At 47.9% G+C, this 18,821-nt stretch overlaps 1 protein-coding gene and 1 long non-coding RNA gene across 2 annotated transcripts; one reads left to right on the forward strand and one right to left on the reverse strand.

Annotated features, from left to right (window-relative positions):
- The first annotated feature begins 30 nt into the window (after nt 1-30).
- Nucleotides 31-7,103, forward strand: LOC118595228. Its single transcript, XR_004946498.1, has 3 exons — nt 31-134; nt 4,201-4,294; nt 4,524-7,103. It is a non-coding gene; the product is annotated as an uncharacterized LOC118595228 (long non-coding RNA).
- Tmem109 (transmembrane protein 109) lies at nt 883-12,944 on the reverse strand. The gene is made up of 4 exons (XM_036205595.1): nt 12,559-12,944; nt 4,537-4,781; nt 2,834-2,936; nt 883-2,380 (listed from the first exon to the last, which is right to left on the reverse strand). Exons 2-4 carry the CDS (start codon nt 4,771-4,773, stop codon nt 1,989-1,991), a joined length of 732 nt encoding a protein of 243 aa, XP_036061488.1. The 5' UTR covers nt 4,774-4,781; nt 12,559-12,944; the 3' UTR covers nt 883-1,988.
- Between the last annotated feature and the right edge of the window lie 5,877 nt (nt 12,945-18,821).

Consider the following 18,821-nt stretch of genomic DNA (forward strand, 5'->3'; position numbering starts at 1 on the left):
GCCGGGTCCTAGTGCCCTGCGGATCCCAAACCTAGAGCTGAGGTGCGGGGAGGGACCTCCCCCGCGCGCCTAGGATCGGGAAGTCGTCTCCCTGGAGACTGAGCAGATTGATGGCCTCTGCCAGGAGGCACAAGGTGAGTTCTTCTGGGATTTCTCTTGGAAGCTGATGATCAAGGAGAAAACAAAAACCAAAACAAACAAACAAAAAAAGTCCTCTGCCTCATGCCCTCCCCACAAGCATCTCTGCTGTAAAGGCATCTCTCTTTAGAATCAGAGCTAGAATTCAGGCACATAGGGGAACAGAGTTGCGGGAGGCAGAAAAGGAGAGACCAAACCAGGCCAGATGACAACTCTGGGCCATTCCGTGGAGACAGCTTGCTTTGTGCCCAGCCCCACCCCAGGGAGGGTCCCAAAGGGTAAAGGGTACAGGCTGGTCAAGCCTCCTGAGGGAGACTTGACTTCGGGTCCCACCCAGCCTTGCCCCCAGGTAGTGTTGGGAGGGGTCCAGAAGATCTGGTATCTCCACAGTAACCTAAAAAGGGAAAACGAAGCACAGACATGCCTGGGCATCCGCAAAACTGCAGAACCACCTGGAGCCCGTAAATTCCTGAGTCTGGGAGAAAAGCCAGTCTTTCTAGGCTCCCCAGGCCAGCAACAGGGCAGCACAGCACCCCAAGGGAAGGAGCACCTTCAGTTCCCTACACTGCTACCAGATTTGCAAGTTTTACAAGAGAGTGCATGCCTCCCTCCAAGATTCTGGAGGGAGGAGTACCAGGTCCTGCCTGCCTTCCTGAGCCTCCCTTCTTCTCAGCAACTTCCTGCTAGAGAAGAGTCTGGCAGCAGAGAGACTTTGAGTAGACACATTTTATTCAGAAGAGATAATAAAATAGCGTGCACTTTATTTTAAACCAACCAAGCACTGATAAAAATAGATATCACTGCAGCCATGATTCCACATCAAACCTTATCAGTAAGAATGGGCATTTATTCTTCACATCTTGTGCTGGACCTGGCACAGGAAACCTCCCTCTATGAGGGCCCTAAAGGCCAAGGCCAAGAGTGAGCAAGTGCCCTGGTGGAGAGGCTTGGTGGCTGGCTCCCCCTGGGCCCTGTAGAACAGTTCAGGGCAAGGCAGGACAAAGCCATGCTCTGCCCAGCTGCTTCCCAGGGACACAACACTGATCAACAATTGCTTGGGGATGGCAGAGAGTGGACAGGAGAAATGCAAGACATTGGGTCCTCCTGCATTTCTCAAGGTCCCTGAAATCCCCAAAGGGCACTGGACAGTCCCTGCAGGGCCCCAACTGCAGGAAAGTTAGCCTTTGCTTTGGCTGCAAGAGAGTCGGGATTCTGCAAGGGACTACTCTCTGAACACAAAGTAGCCACAGCACACTTTCCTACATTCCATGTGGCAAGGGGCAATTGGAGGGTGCTGTGGACTCCCATTAAGGCACTTGTAATGGAACCCAGATGTGCAGGCTTCCGGGACCTTGTTTCTCCCTTATCCTCAGGTCTAGCATCTCCTGCCCCTTCCCACTGCTTTGCAATGAGGAAGACAGCGAGGGTCTCGAGGGACTTTGGGAGGGTGGTATGATGGGAGTCTGAGTAGGAAGAAGAGAGCTGGGGTGTGGTCAAACGGGAGCGTCAGTCCAGGAAGGCCTTTTGTAAGGAAGCCAGGCAGCAGCAGGTTGATCATCGTGGAGATCAGTGGGCAGTGGTGCTGGCTGAGAGCAGAGGCCAGAGCTGAGGCCTCCAACCTGCCCTGGGGGAGGCAGGCTGGGAGCAGAGAGAGGGCAGGGAGTCACCCCTTGACAGAACTCCTGCAGAGGACAGGTTCTCTTCTCTCAGCTAGGGGCTAGTGCAGGGGTAAAGGTGTCAAGGGTTCAGACACAGGCAAGGAAAGGGCAGGGGGCTACAAGGAGGGCCATGAGACCCAGAAGCAGCTCAGCTCTTTGGTATGGTGAGGGGGTCACTGTGGGACATCCTTGTCATTCCTCCTCCACATTCCGGGTTGCCTTGGCCGCTCGCCTCTGCCTCCCGCGAAGCTCTTCTATCTGGCGCTCCAGCCCCCTCACCTTAGCTTCCAGGTGGGTCCCTGGGCCCCTGGAGCCCGTGAGCCGGCTCAGCAAGGCAAAGAGAGTCAGCAAGGCCAGGAGCATCAGGGCCCGGGTGGAGGGGTCAGGCACAGACCTCACCAGTCCCACAAAGCCGGCCACAAAGAGGACAAGCTTTAGACCCCCCAGGATCCGCCCCAGTAAGGCCAAGACCAAGCCCAGGAGCAGGGACAGCAGCCAGTAGATGACCAGTGCTGCTGCTCCCCACAGTAGAAGGGTCTGGACTTGGCTGGGGCTGAGCTTCAAGCCCTGGGTGAGATGTTCACCTGGAAAGGAAAAGGAGAGGGTCAGCAATCTAGAGATGCGGTGAGGGCCACGAGGGGCAAGGATAGTGAAGCAGAGGGGAACAGTGGCTTTGCAAAGGCACAGCCCACTCTTGCAGGCTTGGGAGACGCGTCTGAATGCCAGCCTCCTGGCCGTGGGACTCTCTCTCTCTGAAAGATGACTTCTCTCGGGGAGATGGAGTTTTATTTATTATCTGAGGACAGTCTGTCTGCCTCCCAGGGCTGTGGTTAGCCAAAGAGGAAACCGCACACCTTTGCACAATGTCTAACACAAGCAAACCCCTGGTACAGAGGTAAGAATCTCTAGCCCCCACTTCTACTGTACTTCCGGGGACATCTGCAGCTAGCTGGGGGAATGTCTAGCCCCACATAGATGAACTCCCACCAACAGCAAGGTCAGACACAGCCCTGGCTATCTAATTCTCTGCCACTCACCGTCCAGCCCCAGGGCACTCAGCAACTGGGCAGCAATCCCAGACAGGGCAAAGCAGGCCACAGAGATGGCTGATGAGATGGCCCACATCACCTGTAACAGGGTCTGTAAAAGACAAATCCGTCAGGAATGAGGCTCTTTTCCTCAGGCCTGGTACTACTGCAGGGAATCCCTGACCCCGTTTCTTCCCCAGGAGAAGGGTTTGGGTCAAAAGTCCGTAGACTCTGAGTTGGGTGAGGAGGCCCTTCTGCCACGTCTCCTTCCTGACCCAGAATCCAGGACATCTGAGACAGACTTCATCTGGTCAACTGAGATGTTCTGGAAGTGACAGGAGGTGCACTTGTGTGTGAAGGAGGGAATCACCATATCCCCATGGTAGCCACCCTATGAAACTGGAGGAACTCCTAGGGAATCAGGAAGGTGTGTGAAAGAATGTCCATGCTGGGCTGGGACATGTGAGGGAAAAGTTGATCAACTGCGTTTCATTATGGATCTGTATGTGTGTCTGCATGTGTGCCCATGCAGGCCTACATGGACACTGGAGGCTGACATCGGGATGCCTTCCTCAAGTCTCCACTTGTTTTTTTTTTTAAGATTTTATTTTTATTTATGTATCCATGTGTGTTTGTATATGTGTATGAATATGGGGGCGTGGGGTGGGGAGAGGTGATCAAAGAAGCCGGAAGAGGGTGTTGGATTCCCTGGAGTTGGAGTTACAATCAGTTGTGAACCCCTTGTGGGTAGTGGAAACCAAACCCTGGTCCTCTGCAAGAGCAGCAAGCATTCTTAAATACTGAGCTGCCTCTCCAGCCTCTCTATTTTTTGAGACAGGGTTCTTACTTAACCTGGAGCCCTAGTTTCTGCTAGACTGGCCAGCCAGCAAGCTGGTATCTGCCTGTCTCTGCGCAACCCGCTTCCTACTGCTGAAGGTTACAGATATGCACACCATGCCCAGTTTTTACATGTGTCTTGGAGACTGGAACTCATGTCTGCACACTTGACCCACTGAGCATTTTCCCAGCCCTATATTGTGGATTTTTTTTTCTTTTAAAGATTTATTTATGTATGTATGTATGTATGTATGTATGTATGTATGTATGTATGTATGACTGCAGGCCAGAAGAGGGCACCAGATCTCACTACAGATGGTTTGCGAGTCACCATGTGGTTGCTGGGAATTGAACTCAGGACCTCTGGAAGAGCAGTCAGTGCTCTTAACCTCTGAGCCATCTCTCCAGGCCCTATATTATGGATTTTATAAACCACTGGCTGGGCACTTTGTCAGAAGGGACACCACATTAGAAACAGCACTGGGTGGAAGAGCTGACCCTGCCATAGGCCCTCCATGAACCCCATCTCACTTTTACAGGTGAAGACACGGACTCGGATCTCTGCTCTGCCAGTTCCAGAAGCTAGGACTGACTCAGATCAAAGGCTCCGTGGGTCCCCGCTAACATAAGTTGGTAAGAGTGGGTCATTTTGCAGCCTTTCTGGCCAAATGGACAAAAGCTGGAGAAAGCTGGGGTGGTGCTAAAGGGCCGGAAGGTAAGAACCTGGCAATCAGCCAGCAAGAGGCAGGACTACCAGGCTATATTTGCAGAAGGTGGGGCTCTCCGCAGGGCAACTAGGACAGAGAGGTTGAGGTGGTGTTAACGGCGTCTCTCCTTTTGTTTATGCACACGGCCACTACAGGCCCCTTTCTTACCTCTGAAATCACATGCATGGTCTCCGGCCCCAGCCAGGCATCCAGCGTCTCCTTCAGAGATTGGCCAATCTGGGTCAAGAGATCAGCTGAGGCCTCCCTCTTCTGCTGGCCAGGTGAGGCAAAGTCTCGATAGGACTGGGATGACGATGAATGGACGAGGAGAAGGGCCACCAAGACCATCAGGACAGCTTTGAACAGATGCCTGCTCCATGAGGGATTGCTGTCTGAGCCTGCCATGCTTGCGACTGTCAAGAGAGGGCCATGGGGAAGCAATGATCCAGACCTGACGGATACCTTTACTCTCCCTGCTGCTCGGTCATTCCCTTCACCACCCCTGGTCCACAGCAAGCATCCTAGACAAACCTAAAAAGGGCTGTGCGCCAAAAAAAGATGAACCAGGACTTGCACTCTAAGCTGGGCACAACCATCTGAGTCACAGCGTCCTCTTTTGTATTCTCCACCGGATCAATTCACCGGCATTTCTATTCCAGGCCTTACAGTGGCCAAGATCTAAAATCTGAAGGCCTGTCTCCACATCTTAGGCACCATGGACAAAAACAAATTCTAAGTCTCTAAAGGCTTCATCCCAGGAAGCTTATAATGTACTGAAGCTAAAGCTGATAAAAAAACCTTACTTAAAAATAGCACGTAAGTAGGATTACCACTGCACACCAATGCAAAATAAAGCACTCGGTTAACAGAGCATACAAGAATGACGGCATTTACAACAGTTATCTCTGCAGGGCCATTATGCAAGGTGGTTTTTCTCCCTCGCCCCTGTGGGCATAGGCATGAAGAAACAGTCTGCAGATGAGCACTTGTGCAAGGTCACTGGGCTTAGAGGGATTTCAGCCCAAGCTTCTGCTTCCAAATTCTACCCTTGCTGGGGGGTCAAAGTGTTCAGTGGATCTCAATTGGGGCTGCTCTGTGCCATTACCCCAGAGTGGTATGAAGTGCTAATGTCTGTGTCCAAGCACACTGGTTCTGATGGCACTGTCTCTCTGTGATCTGGTCTTGGATATGAGCTCCTCAATGATAGACTATCCAAAGTTGAGAACCATTCTAAGAATATAGGGAAAGGCCAAACTCTGTGTCTCGTAAACTGTCACTCAACAGTCAAGGTAGGACGTCTGTGACTACTTGTGCAAGGTTGTTTTTGTTTTCTGTTCTCATCCCCAGCAAGCAAGCAATCCGTTTTGCACTGGACATCTTCTAATTCAACTTGATTTTGATACTACCTACCTGGAGGCAGGGTCACATTCTTTTGCCTATTTGGAAGTGGGAAGTTGAAGTCATTCTATGTCAATGGTTATGATATAGTGTGTACACACACACACACACACACACACACACACACACACACACAAGCAGTTTGGTTTTCATCTATCCTTTTTGGCTTAGAGCTCACATATCTCATATAATTTAATACATGGAAAGAACAAAAAAGATACCTTTTATAAAAAACAAAAAACAAAACCATAGCCTTTTAGCCAGCTTCCTGCAACATCTTCAGGGGATGAAGAATGAAAGACAGCCCTTTCAAACATACAGTTTATGTTAATAAGACCATTTTTAGAGATCTCCCCCTGACAACCTCAGGATTAGAGGGGTAATTACCAGGGGGCCCAGACATGCCTTTAGAGGGATGAGACTTTCATCCTTAACCTCTGAGGAAGGGTGGCTAATGTTTGCATTGATTCCCATGACCCATGGTTTGGCTGAACACACCTATATAATGTGACCAATCTTTGGTGGGTTATCCTTTCCAAGATTATTTCCTGTTCTTTTGCCCACTGATATATTACTAATATCTGGAGAGAAGCTGCACCATAATGATTAAAATGTTAACTGTTGCTGGGGGTAGGCAGCTCAGTGACAGATGGCTTGCCTAGCACGTGCATGGCCTTGGGTTTAATCCCTAAAACAGGTAGATAGATAACTGCTAAATAATCTTTATATTTATAGAATCCATAACTTCTGGTGACTTTTGGATTACATCAGGATGTGTGATATCCTTTCTTGTTCTTTAATTCTATGCTTCAACTAATACAAAACATGTCAATAAATGACTATGAAATCTAACTTACAGATAAGTAATGTCTGTCTAAGAACTATAGGAACTTGCCCCAGGAGGTTGAAGTCAAGGTCTATCATGATGTTCTAGCCAGAAGGAAAAAAAAAAGGTGGAGCTGCATGCCCTGGATGAGAAGACCCCACTCAACATGTAGCACCCCCATCCCCACCATATTTCACTGTACAAAACCCTTTTATATATCTGCACTCCATAAGATAGAGATTTGAGGCCAACAGCCCCTGTTTTCTCAGAGGCAAGCCCCGAATGAATCTGATTTCCTTCCCACCAGTTCTCTCCCAAGTATTTGCTTTTGAGCAATGAGAGGCAGAAACTCTGTTCACAACTTCAGATGCCAGTCACCAAGTCCTAGTTTATTTTACCTGGTCTCTGTCTGGATATAAGTCAAGGTTCCTACAGCCCCTTTATCAGGTTCAATGAATTGGCTAAAGAGGGTCAAGAGCTCATGAAATGTCATGGAAATTACTTTAACTATGTAAAGATGTATTACATTTGTTTGTGCTGTGGAATATTACTTAAACTGTGTAAAAGTGTGTTACACTTGTTTGTGCTGCATTTGTTTAACTGTGAAAAGATGTGTTGCACCTTGCCTGCCTAAGGCACTTGATTGGTCTAATAAAAGGCTGACTAGCCAATAGCTAGGCGGAAAAAGGATAGGCAGGGCTAGCGGGTAGAGAGAATAAGTAGGAGAAATCTAGGCTTGGGGGAGGAAGAGAGAAGGAGAGAACAAGGGAGAAAGAGAGGGACACACGGGGCCAGAAGCCAGGCAGGTGCCAGCCAGCCAGAAGCAGTGAAAGTAAGATCTACAGAAGGCAAGAAAGGTAAAAAGGCCCAAGGCAAAACGTAGATGAAGAGAAACAGGATAATTTAAGTTCTAAGAGCTTGTGGGACAAGCATAGAATAAGGCTGATCATTTATAATTAATAAGACTCCATTTCGTGATTTGGGAGCAGGTTGGTATCTACCACCCTACACCCCCCCACAAAAAAAAGAAGTCTGGTACAGGGAAACAGTTTCACTGGCTGATCACAAATATTTCTTATGAAGGCTACTGATGTGTACCAGCTGTGAAGATGGCAGCACAGGTGTTGGAGAAGAAGTGCAGAGGTCCATGCTCTGTCTGGGTATACCACCCTCAGAGGGCCTCTATATGTTCAGTGGTCAGACAGCACTCCAAACCCTGTCTTTTCTGGATTACCCTAGAAGTTCCATTACAAAGTGTGATAAACCAAGACTCTGGCCATTGGCATCAACTCAATCATTAGCCACTCTTCCTCCTCAGAGGTACCAACTCTTTAAGACAAGGCTGGTCCCCTGGCAATTACCCGCTCCGATCCTGTAGTTATCTAGGGAGCATTCTAAAAATGGCGTTATTCACATAAAAGGTATATTTGAAAGGGCTGTCTTCACCCTTTATCCTCTGAAGACATGGCAGAAAGCCAGGTCAAAGGGCTAATGATTTGGACAAAAGGTATCTTCCCATGTATTAAATTACAAGGGATACATGGGCTCTGAACCAGGAGGGATATAGGAAAACCAAACTGCTGGTGTATGTGTTTCTGTGTGTGTGCAAACCGGTGGTGTGTGTTATATCACACACCACTGACACAAAATGAACTCAACTTCCTACTGCCAAAATAAGCAAAAGGTTAAGAACAGCCCTTAAGGAAAGATTGTCGTGAATAAAAAGCAGACACTGGACTGGTTTTGAATGCACTAATCTCAACCTCACAGGTACTTATCCAGGTAGGCATTGTTATCCCCTGATGATGAAATCGAGGAAGAAGGAGCAGTATGAGGGAAAACCCGGCTGTGAATTCAGGTGCATCTAAAGACCACTCCTTCTTTGTCCACAACCACTCTGTTGTGCTGTGTTCAACTTAGAAGTTACTGATAAAGTCACATAATAGATTATCCATAAGTAAAACACACTTGGCATCTACCAACCATCTCAGGGAATTACGGTGAAAATTCACCCAAGCGCTTTGTGCTCTGATCTCGTCTATAACATGATACCACGGATGAGTTAAGACTCAGCAAATGCCAACTTATTGGAGCAGGTAAGGATCAGGCAAGAAGAATGTTTGCAGGTCCGCCTCCTTTTTTGCCACTCTGCTGGAGAAATGTCAAAAGGCTCTAAGCAAATCCTGTTCTTCCTCGGGCTCAAAAAGGCACCTGCAATCCCAGAGTCTCTGTGATTCAGAGCTGAGGAGTTGAGACTGAGGCGAGCCTCTAAGGTGGAGGTGAGGCCAAGTTTTGAAGTGTTTGTGGCTACCAGGGTACTGGGGGAGTTGGCCACAAATTTAGAGCCATCTGGATAGCAGAGAGGGAAAATAAAGATGTTCTCATTTGGGCAGAGAAGGCTCCAGGAAAAGACTTCTAAAAATACTACATTTGGGGTAACTTCTGGCCCAGAAACAGCTGCCCAACACCCCTCCCAAGGCCTGTGAGGTCAAGTGGAATACAAAACACAAGAGTTCAAGTGCAAGAACTCAGGCTGGGAAAGGCCATCTACTCTTTGGCGCAAATCAAGAGCCAGGTGGTTCCCACCTGTCACTGGTGGGAGACGTGGAAAACATGGGTTAGTTCCTGAGAGATCTGGGTCATGCAGAGGGCTTAAAGAGCAGGGTAGCTATCTTGGGTTGGATTCTATATCCAAGGACCTCTAATAGGAGGAATCAGGTGTCGTCTCTTCCCTCCTAGAAGGTCATGGTGATGTGAGCTGCATCTCCCACGGCAGCCTGCTGAGTTTTCTATGCCAGCTTCAACTTGAAGTAGCCATCTGCCCCAGTCTGGGGGACCTTGAAATAAACCCTCCACTGGCCAGCACTGTTCTGCCAGGTGACATGAAGAGTTCCAGAAAACGCATCTCACAGGATTCCGGAGAACACTGGTTGTTGAGAGGTAGTGAGGACAAGTGACAAGCTGCTTTCTTTACCAGTTCCTTTTTTATCTTTCTTTTTTCTTTTTTTTTTTTCTTTTTTTTTTTTGAGAGAAGCCCAGGCAATATGAATATGACCCACCACCATCATGCTTCCTCATGCCTCTTAAGAACTTTTTTTCCAGGCAGTTGGTGCTGCATGCCTTTAATACCAGCACTGAGGGGGGAAACGCAGGGGAAAATCTCTGTAAATGTGAGGCCAAAAAGGTATACAAAGTGAGTTCCAGGACAGCTAGAGCTGTTATACAGAGAAATCCTGTCTCAGAAAGAGAGAGAGAGTGAGAGAGAGAGAGAGAGAGAGAGAGAGAGAGAGCGAGAGAGCGAGCGAGCACTTTACAGTTTTGTTGTTGTTTGAGCCAGGGTCTGATATACCCCAGGCTGGCCTGAACTCGTTATGCAGCTGAGGATGACTTTGAACTCCTGATCATCTCCCAAGTATTGAGTTTGCAAGTGTGTACTACTCATATGTTGCACTGGGGACTGAACCCAGGACTTTGTGTATAAAGTCAAATATTCTACCAATTGAGGTACATGCCAGCCTTCATTAAAGTATTGTTATTGGATTTTTGAGACAGGGTTTCTCTGTGTAGCCCTGGCTGTCCTGGAACTTGCTCTGTAGACCAGGCTCAGAGATCCACCTGCCTTGGTCTCCTGAGTGCTGGGAATAAAGGCATCCGCCCCCATGGCCCAGCTCCTCATCAAACTATTAATGCAGAAAGATGCTATGGTCATTAAGAGTCAAACAGCCTTAGCCTCTAAAAGATGGAAGCATTTCTGAAACTTTTTTGCTTACTGAGACAAACAGGAGGTACTCAATAATAAATGGCAATATGTATAAGTTATCAATGTTTTGTTTGTATAATTTATAATTAACAAAGTGCTTATTATCTACCTCATTTAATTCTTTTTTTCTCATTTAATTCTTATGGCAGTGTGTGTGTGTGTGTGTGTGTGTGTGTGTATGTATGTATGTATGTGTAGCTAGAAATCAAACTCAGAGCTTTCAAATAGGCAAGCACTCGACCACTAAGTTACAAAAGAACAGTGTTTGTGTATACAAATTGTGTGTGTGTGTGTGTGTGTGTGTGTGTGTGTAGATGCCAAAGACCAACTCAAGACAAGGTGGTTCTCTCCTACCATGTGGGTCCCAGGGATCAAGTTCATCAGGCACGGGCCTTTTCCCCATGGAGCATCTCACCAGCATTAATTATCTTATAGTTATCATTATGTTCCATTTTGCTTAAAATAGAAATGGGACTTGATCCCCAAACCCAGAAGCTCAGGCTTGCCCTTTCTATTGTCCCATACTTCAGTACTGCCTTGGTAATGCCTGCTCTCTGCCCATGGGACCATACAGTTCCACCAACCACCATCAAGCTCAAAGCAGAAGACACCCAAATCTCCCAAGAGGAGCCCTCATACTAGGAGATGGCTCCCCTGCTGAGGTGACAGGTTATGCACCAAAGAGGTGAGGGGGGACAGTCAAAGATAGCTCTGAGACTGGCCACTCCTGTTCAGACAGCTGCAATTCAGCTCAGGCGGGAGCAGTCTCAGCTGGGGGAACTGCTTTACTTACTATGGTGGTGAGAAGTCGATATATATTCAGCTGTGGTTTGCTCAGCCCGGGGAGGGTGGGGATGGCCACTCTGCCCCCTATCAGCACTCCTTCCTCTTCTTTTTCCTTCCTCACTATAAATCACTACAAGGGCAGGAACCAACTTGGTGCCCTCTGCTGGCCCCAACTGTCCCTTCACTACTCACAGTCCTATAGATCAGCGGTCCTCAATTCTGGACTGCCCATCTGGACTGCCTGCATAGCCTGTTAAACAAGGATGTCTGCCCCACCCAGGCAACCCATTTGGACTCTCCCAGGGAGGAGCTCGCTTTTTTTTTTTTTTTAAAGAGCCCCAAGATTCCTGAGGCAAAATCTGACAGCGGTTGCAAAGGTCAGAAGCCCAGAGAAGAAAAGTGTACTTCAAGCAAAGCCTCCTAAGAGCTCTCTGTACAAAGGACATAGGCTCAATTCTATCACAAACTAGCTGTCACTACCTGTTACTTAACCTATCTGACTTTCAATCTCCTCAAATGTAAATCCTGTTGAAACTGGGTTAGGAGTTGCTCTGGAAAGTTAAATCGTTTGTGCAAGCACCCTGTTCACAGTGTGTCCCATAGCCTCCCAACAACTCGGTCTAACTTGACACTAACTTTTCTTGGAATCCCCAGCACCTAGCATAGAATGATGAGTAAATGCTTGCCAAAAGACTATCAGATGCCCGCCAAGAAGTCACAAGGGTAAGACATATAAAGACTTGGAGAAGTGGGGGAGAGAGGCTCTTTGAACAGTGAATCCAAATATACAACAGCCACATGAGAAGCACAGCTGAGATCCTAAATGCGGCGAAGTCACCACTAAGGAGAATGAAGTCAGCGTTCTGGCAGGTCGGAGGCAGCCCCAGCAAAACCCCTGACAGCTGCTACCCAGCAACTGTTCCGGGGGCAGGGTGACTGCAAAGGGGAGCAGCCTTGCCGCTCCCTTCCCAAGGCCAGACTCCCGACGACAGGGTGTCAGTGGCATGTGCTATTTCGAACAGCACATGCCCTGCCAAGTGCTTCCTAGTGGCGTCTCAAGGCCCATGAGGTCGGGGTACCCAGAGTGGGGCTCCAACTGGGGAGGTAGGAGGCTGGACCATCGGGGCTAGGGGAGTGTGCGGCTCAGCACTGGCCTCATCCCCAAGTCTGGCAGCTGCTCCCTCTACTGGACCTCAGCGTTCGAACCCGCTTTTCCTGGGAAACACTCTCCTCCTGGGTTACCTAGTAACAACGCCCCCGGTTGCATAGCAACGAGGATCCGGGTCCCAGGCTTGCTAAGCCTCTTGCTCCACGTTCGACCCCTCCCCACTCGGGCTCACAGGCCTAGCGGCTCCGCCCTGTAGCCGCCTGCAAATCTGTCCTAAGCTGCGTCTACAGCGGGATCTCGGACAGCACTTACCCTGCTCCGGCCACCACTATCCTTCACGTGCGACTTCGCTAAAAAACGCGCCAGCAAACCCGCGCCTCAACTCCCGGGGTGTTGGTTTATAATCTGCGCATGCGTGGGGCGATTGAGCTGGGAGACTGGCGGGCCTCTTTGCTGCCGGAGCGGACACCGTGGGCGCATGCGCTTTGTTCGCTCCGTTACCGTTTGTGTGCATCTGTGTTTCCCACCGAAGCATTTCCAAGAAAAGAATGGCGACGGAAATTGGAGCTGGAACGGAAGCGAAGCCTTTGGCAGGAAAGGGGGAAAAATAATTCTATCGAGGCTGTGGCGTGGGTAGAGTCGGTGGTTGGTTCGGGACACGGTGCTGGTTGGAGTCCGCCACGCATTTAGGGCAGCACAATTTCCCGAGCCAGGGATGCTGCTCCTGAGGCATCGCGGGAAGTGTAGTTCTTGGGTGGGGCTCCGGATAGCACCTGGAGGGTTATGAGGAAAATTCTCGCTAAAAAGGGACAAAAGGAGAAAAAAGCAAAATGTCTTAGTGGACACATTAGCGGTGCACTGCCTTGGGGAAACTCATCCGCTGCGTGATAGAGCAAAACCTCACCCCAACTGTGCAGGTGACTCCCCGCCCCTTCCCCCCACCCCAAAGCTTGGCTTAGACTTGTAGAGGAAGGAGGCAGCTGCGACCTCCTACTTCCCCCGCCTTTTAGAACCACTGAGGTAGCTTTGTGAATGGGGTAGGCGCAGAGATTTAAATTTTTAGCTTACATTATTTGTTTTTTGTGTGTATTTGGGTGTGAGCATCACAGACTACTGTGGAGATCAAAAGACAACTTGCCGGAGTCACTTCTCTCCTATGTGGAGCCCATGGAATTCAGGTTGTCAGGCTTGGCCACAAGCACCTTTATTGCCGCGCCATCTTAGCTTCCCAATATTGTTGCTGTTGTTTTTAATCCCCATAGATGGCTGCCATAAGACATAACTGCTTTAATGTTAAAATTCCTTCTTCAGAAACAAACTCTGTCCCACCCCTTCTTGAATCAGCCTTCCAATTCTCCCTTCACACCAAATCTGCCACCTCACACAGCTGTTTGTCTATCAGATGTTTCTCAGACTCATTCATCTTCATCTGCACCTTTGGTTGCTTCCTGCCTCTCGGTTGGGGTTTTCTTTCCAGAACCGGCCCTGGTAGAATCCTCAGTTTGGAGCCTTCTGTAGTTGCAACTTAACATTTGTTTGTATAATTTCTCCTTCCAATCTCAGTTTGCCTCAAAAGAAAAGATTCCAGGAGCGGTGGGATGGTAGTAGTGTTTCTGGGTTCTTGTCATCCTTGATTTTAGGTTGCGAGTATTTGGGGAAACTAACATAGGGCCACACACTGAGGTAGGACAGAAAAAATGGAAATGTATGGGAACGTGGGAAGGGAAAGGAGACCCTCACTCCGGAGTCTGGTTAAAGCTTCCCACTAGCTAAGATCAAGACTCCAACAGATTTAACTACTTAAGGCCTTTCACATGTAAGCCTACAAGTTTCTAGAAACTTCACTAGAAACTCCCATTTATAATAAGAAGGACATGTCATAATCCTCCCCCCACTCTGTGCAACCCTAGGAGATTATACTACTAACTCAAGTCACCTCTCAGTCACCCTATAAAATCACTTACAAGAAAGAGAAAAACAGAACAAACACTTAGCAACCCTTTAAGATGTAACTTGAGAGTCACCAGAATCCTGTATACACACTTGGCTATGTCTTATTCTTTGCCTACATGTCTTTCTCTCTTAAATCTCATTCATATATATAAAATCTTTAATGGACTTCAACTCTGCTTCATACTAGCTAGCCTTTAATTCTTTTCTGTGTTGAAAAAAGGATCAACTTTTACCTGTCAGGATTCCTTAAAGGAACTCTTCAAGCTTTTGTGGGTGACAGTGTGGAGCTGTTAGTCCCTGCCACCACTGACCCAGGGAAAGGGAACAAGTTCATCTAATCCGTTGTCAGCTATTTCAGCTGGCAGTGTCAGAAACTCTGCTACCTTAACTAATCCTCTGCTCCTTGTCCACGCTTGTGGCTACTGAATCTCCTGAGAAACAAAGATGCTTTGGGGATTTTGCCAGTGTGCTCCCATATTTCCTAAGCAGCAGCAGCAGCTCTTGCTTTAGAGGTGCAAGTTGGGGGAACAAGGCATAGGGTTCCCTTTTCAGGGACTCACGACACCTCATGTGCATACCTTTCCCTCATGGCTTCTTTTGTTTATTCCAAAACCAAGCATCCTTGTGGGAATTCAGGAAAATGATTCACCAAACTCTGGCACTTTGGCATATGTTCTAGTTTGCTTTCTATTGCTATGGTAAACACCATGACCAAAAGCAACCTGGGCTTCCTTGCCCACACCACAGTCCATCACTGAGGGAAGGAGGGCAGGAACTCAAAGCAGGAACTTGGTGGCAGGAACTAACACAGAGGCCATAGATAAGTGCTGCTTACCAGCTTGCTCCCATGGCTCACTCAGCCTGCTTTCTTTTGTCTGTTTGTTTTTTGGTTTTGGTTTTTGAGACAGGGTTTCTCTGTGTAGCTTTGGAGCCTGTCCTGGAACTCACTCTGTAGCCCAGGCTGGCCTGGGACTCACAGAGATCAGCCTGCCTCTGCCTCCCGAGTGCTGGGATTAAAGGCATTCGCCTCCCCCCCACCCCCATCCCGGCTCAGCCTGCTTTCTTATACAACCCAGAACTGCCTGCCCACAACACTGCCCACAGTGGGCTGGGCTCTCCTACCTTTATCATAAATTAATAAAACATCCCATAGATTTGCCTGCAGGACAACCTGATGGAGGCATGTTCTCAGTTGAGGTTCACTCTTCCCAGATGACCCTCACTTACATCAAGTTGACCAACACCAGCAACAACTAATGAGCCAGTATGGCACACTGAACTAAAGACTACCAGAAGCTGGCTCAAAAAGCAAGATCTCTCTGACCTCTAGGTCCTCTGTCTCTTGTCACCTTTCCCTACCCTCAAGTGTTGGGAGGGCTTTCTCTTGTTAGCCTAAAGATAGTCACCCCCATAAAGGAATCCTGTTGTCATGAGTCCCTTGCCTGCAAAACCAACCAGCCTGGGAAGGTTCCCTTACAGGAAAGAAGACATATCAGTTCCACTGTGGAGCCCTGGCTGTCCTGGAACTCACTATGTAGACTAGGCTGGCCTTGAACTCAGAGGACCACCTGCCTCTGCCTTCCAAGTGCTGGGATTAAAGGTGTGTGCCACCACCACTGCCCAGCTTCTCTCTCTCTCTCTCTCTCTCTCTCTCTCTCTCTCTCTCTCTCTCTCTTTGTTGTTTGTTTTGTCTTTGTCTTTGTTTTGAGATTGGGTTTCATACAGCTCAGGCTAGCCCCAACTCACTATTTAGCTGAGGATGACCTTGAACTCATCCTGCTTCTACCTCCGGAGTATAGAGTTACAGGTGTTTCCTGCCATGCCTGCTTCAGTGCTGAGGTGGAACCTGGGGCTTCATGCACACTAAGGGTAAGCCCTTTACTAGCTGCGTCCACAGTGACACTTCTGAAGCATCTTCATAAACAACCATTACTGTCTGAGAGACGGTGTGTGTGTTTGGGAATTGAACTCCTTGGCCTTGGTAGATAAGGCAAGTGCTCTGCCTCCAAGTTACATCTCCAGCCCCCTCTCGCCTGTGCCATGGTTTATCCCAAGTTCATTTCTCCTCTTTCCTTCCTTGTCACCCCTTCATAGCCAGAGGCCCCGAGCCCTCACTCCCTACTGCGTCACAGGAATGTATCAAATCCTCATTCACCTGGCCCTTCTCTGTTATATTTTTTGTGGGACTCTGGCATATATACATTTAATTAAAATTTGTTTTACTCCTATTTATCTATCATAATTTTATTTCATAGACTCAAGTATTAAGACTTAAGAGAGTAGCCAGGCAGTGGTGGCACATGACTTTAATCCCAGCACTCGGGAGGCAGAGGCAGGGGGATCTCTGTGAGTTTGAGGCCAGCCTGGTCTACAGAGCAAGTTCCAAGACAGCTAGGGCTGTTACATAGAGAAACCCTGTCTCAAAAAATAAAATATAAAATAAAATAAAATAAAAAGACTTAAGAGAGTAAAAAAGGAAAAAAAGAAAAAGAAAAAATTTTTTAAAAAAGAGAGTAAAAAGTTTTTCTTCCTTTTATGCCCTGAATCCTTTCCATTGTTGAAGAAGCTGGCCTTTTAAACTAAAACGGTTTCAAGAGGTTCTCTTTCCCCTGACTTCTGGATACCATTTATAGCACAGCTTATAAGCTTAGTATAGACACACTTTTGATGTTGCTCATGTGCTATCACCAATTTGTAATGCAATATCTACAAGGCACATGCTACTAATAATCAATCACCAGGTGTCATAGTTTGTTTTCTGTGGCTGTAACAGAATACCAGAGGCTATTTCTAAAGCTGCAGAGGTTTATTTAACTCATGTTTTTGAAGGCTCAGAAGTCCAAGAACAGGGCTCCAACTCCTGAAGAGTGCTACAACATATAACGTGACAGAGAGAATCCCATGGTAACTCCAAGCAAGTGTGCCAGACAGTAAGATGTGTACATGTACATACCACTGTGAGCATGTGGAGGTCAGAGGACACCTTGGTGGAGTTAACACCCCCCACTTCCTTGTATGTGGGATATGGGGATTGAACTTGGGTCATTAGGCTTGAACAGTAGATGTGTTTCCCTGCTGAACCATCTGGCTGGCCCTATTTTATTTTTTTATTTTAATTTTTGTGGTGCTAGGGATCAAACCCAGGGTCTTGCACTAGCTAGCCAGGCACTCTGCCACTGAGCTCTGTCCCCAGCTCTACAGACCCAAGTTTTTATAACAAGGCCACTCCTTTAATAACCCTCTAACCTGTTAATCCCTTACCACCCAGTCACTTCCCAAAGGCCCCCCTCTCTCAACACTGCCTTACCGAGGGTCAAGTTCCCAACACACCAGGTCTCTTTTCTTTTATTCCATTTGTTTGTGTGGCTTTTCCTGGGGTGATGGCCAAAAAATCCACTCCACCCAAGCCTAGCTTGGTGAAGCAGTAAGTTTATAGGTGTCACTTTTAGGCCCATGGGTGACTCCAAGTCAACTGCATGACTAAGCAGCCCACCCCAACATTCGGGCAAACTCACAAAAGCTGCTTCCCAGGGCTCCCTGGCCAACCTGTGGGCAGTTCCACTAAGTCTTTCTGGAAATCATTTGCTGCTTTTATAACAGTGGGGAGGGGCTCTGAGAATCTTGAAATGTTCTGAATTTATTGAGCCTGGTAACCGTCAGTAGCTCCTTGAGTTTTAGGGGGCTTCCTCTTCCCTCTTGAGGAAATGTTTTAACTCAGAGGAAATAGGTACATAATACTACCCTGGTCCAAACCACATAGTATGTATCTTCCAGGGGAAACTTCTGAAAGTATGGTTATCAGTTCATAGCCCAAAATGCAATCAAAGGCTACGTTGTTGCCAGACCGATCTTGTCTAATCACCTTGGGTTCAGGGGTCCCACCTAGGTTGATTCATTTCCCAATATACATCTAAATACTTGAGGTCCTGGCTGGTCAGGCAGCCTGCCATCCAATAAACAATAATGACATCCTCCTAAGTGTCAGACACTGGCTGACACTCTTGGACTCTTGAGAACTAGGAGAGTAGTACAATCTAGTAGAGGACCCAGATACTCAAAACCTGTAAGAGGTCAAGAAGAGGGGTACAGAGGAGGCTATACTTAAGATGAGCCTGAGGTTTGCATTGGAGGGTTTGGCCAGGGAGGGGAAAGGAGTTGATGAAAGTTATTCACTTAAACATTTTGAGCCACCAAATGCAGGTATGCTGGGGGCATTGAAGGGCCAATGTGTCTGAGAAGGCAAGGTGAGGCTGTGGAAGACGTTGGCTCGCCAAAACCTGTGGTCTCAGGACTGACACCTGTCCCTCATTTATGTGCTGGTGAGATGGCTCACTGGGAAGAGGAACTTATTTATTGCTGAATCTTACAGCCTGACTTCGATCCCAGGACCAACATGGTAGGAGTGAACTGATTCTCCAGAGTTCTCCTTTGACCTCTACATATGTGCTGTGGCACACACACACACACACACACACACACACACACACACACACACTAAAATCTTAGGTGCTAAAAATAAACATCACTTCCCCAGAGGTCTACTGTTGCACGAATCCAATTTGGTCTTATAATAAAAACCCAGAGCCAGATACTGGGGTAAATGCTGAAAGATCAGAGGAAAC

The sequence above is a fragment of the Onychomys torridus genome, chromosome 1 (assembly GCF_903995425.1).
Source record: "Onychomys torridus chromosome 1, mOncTor1.1, whole genome shotgun sequence".
In the NCBI taxonomy this organism is placed as follows: domain Eukaryota; kingdom Metazoa; phylum Chordata; class Mammalia; order Rodentia; family Cricetidae; genus Onychomys; species Onychomys torridus.

Coding starts and splice junctions, on each gene's coding strand:
- Tmem109 (XM_036205595.1), bottom strand. CDS start 4,773: ATGGCAGGCTCAGACAGCAATCCCTCATGGAGCAGGCATCTGTTCAAA. Junction 2,937..4,536: donor CCATGCATGTGATTTCAGAG/GTAAGAAAGGGG, acceptor TGTCTTTTACAG/ACCCTGTTACAGGTGATGTG. Junction 2,381..2,833: donor GAGTGCCCTGGGGCTGGACG/GTGAGTGGCAGA, acceptor TTTCCTTTCCAG/GTGAACATCTCACCCAGGGC.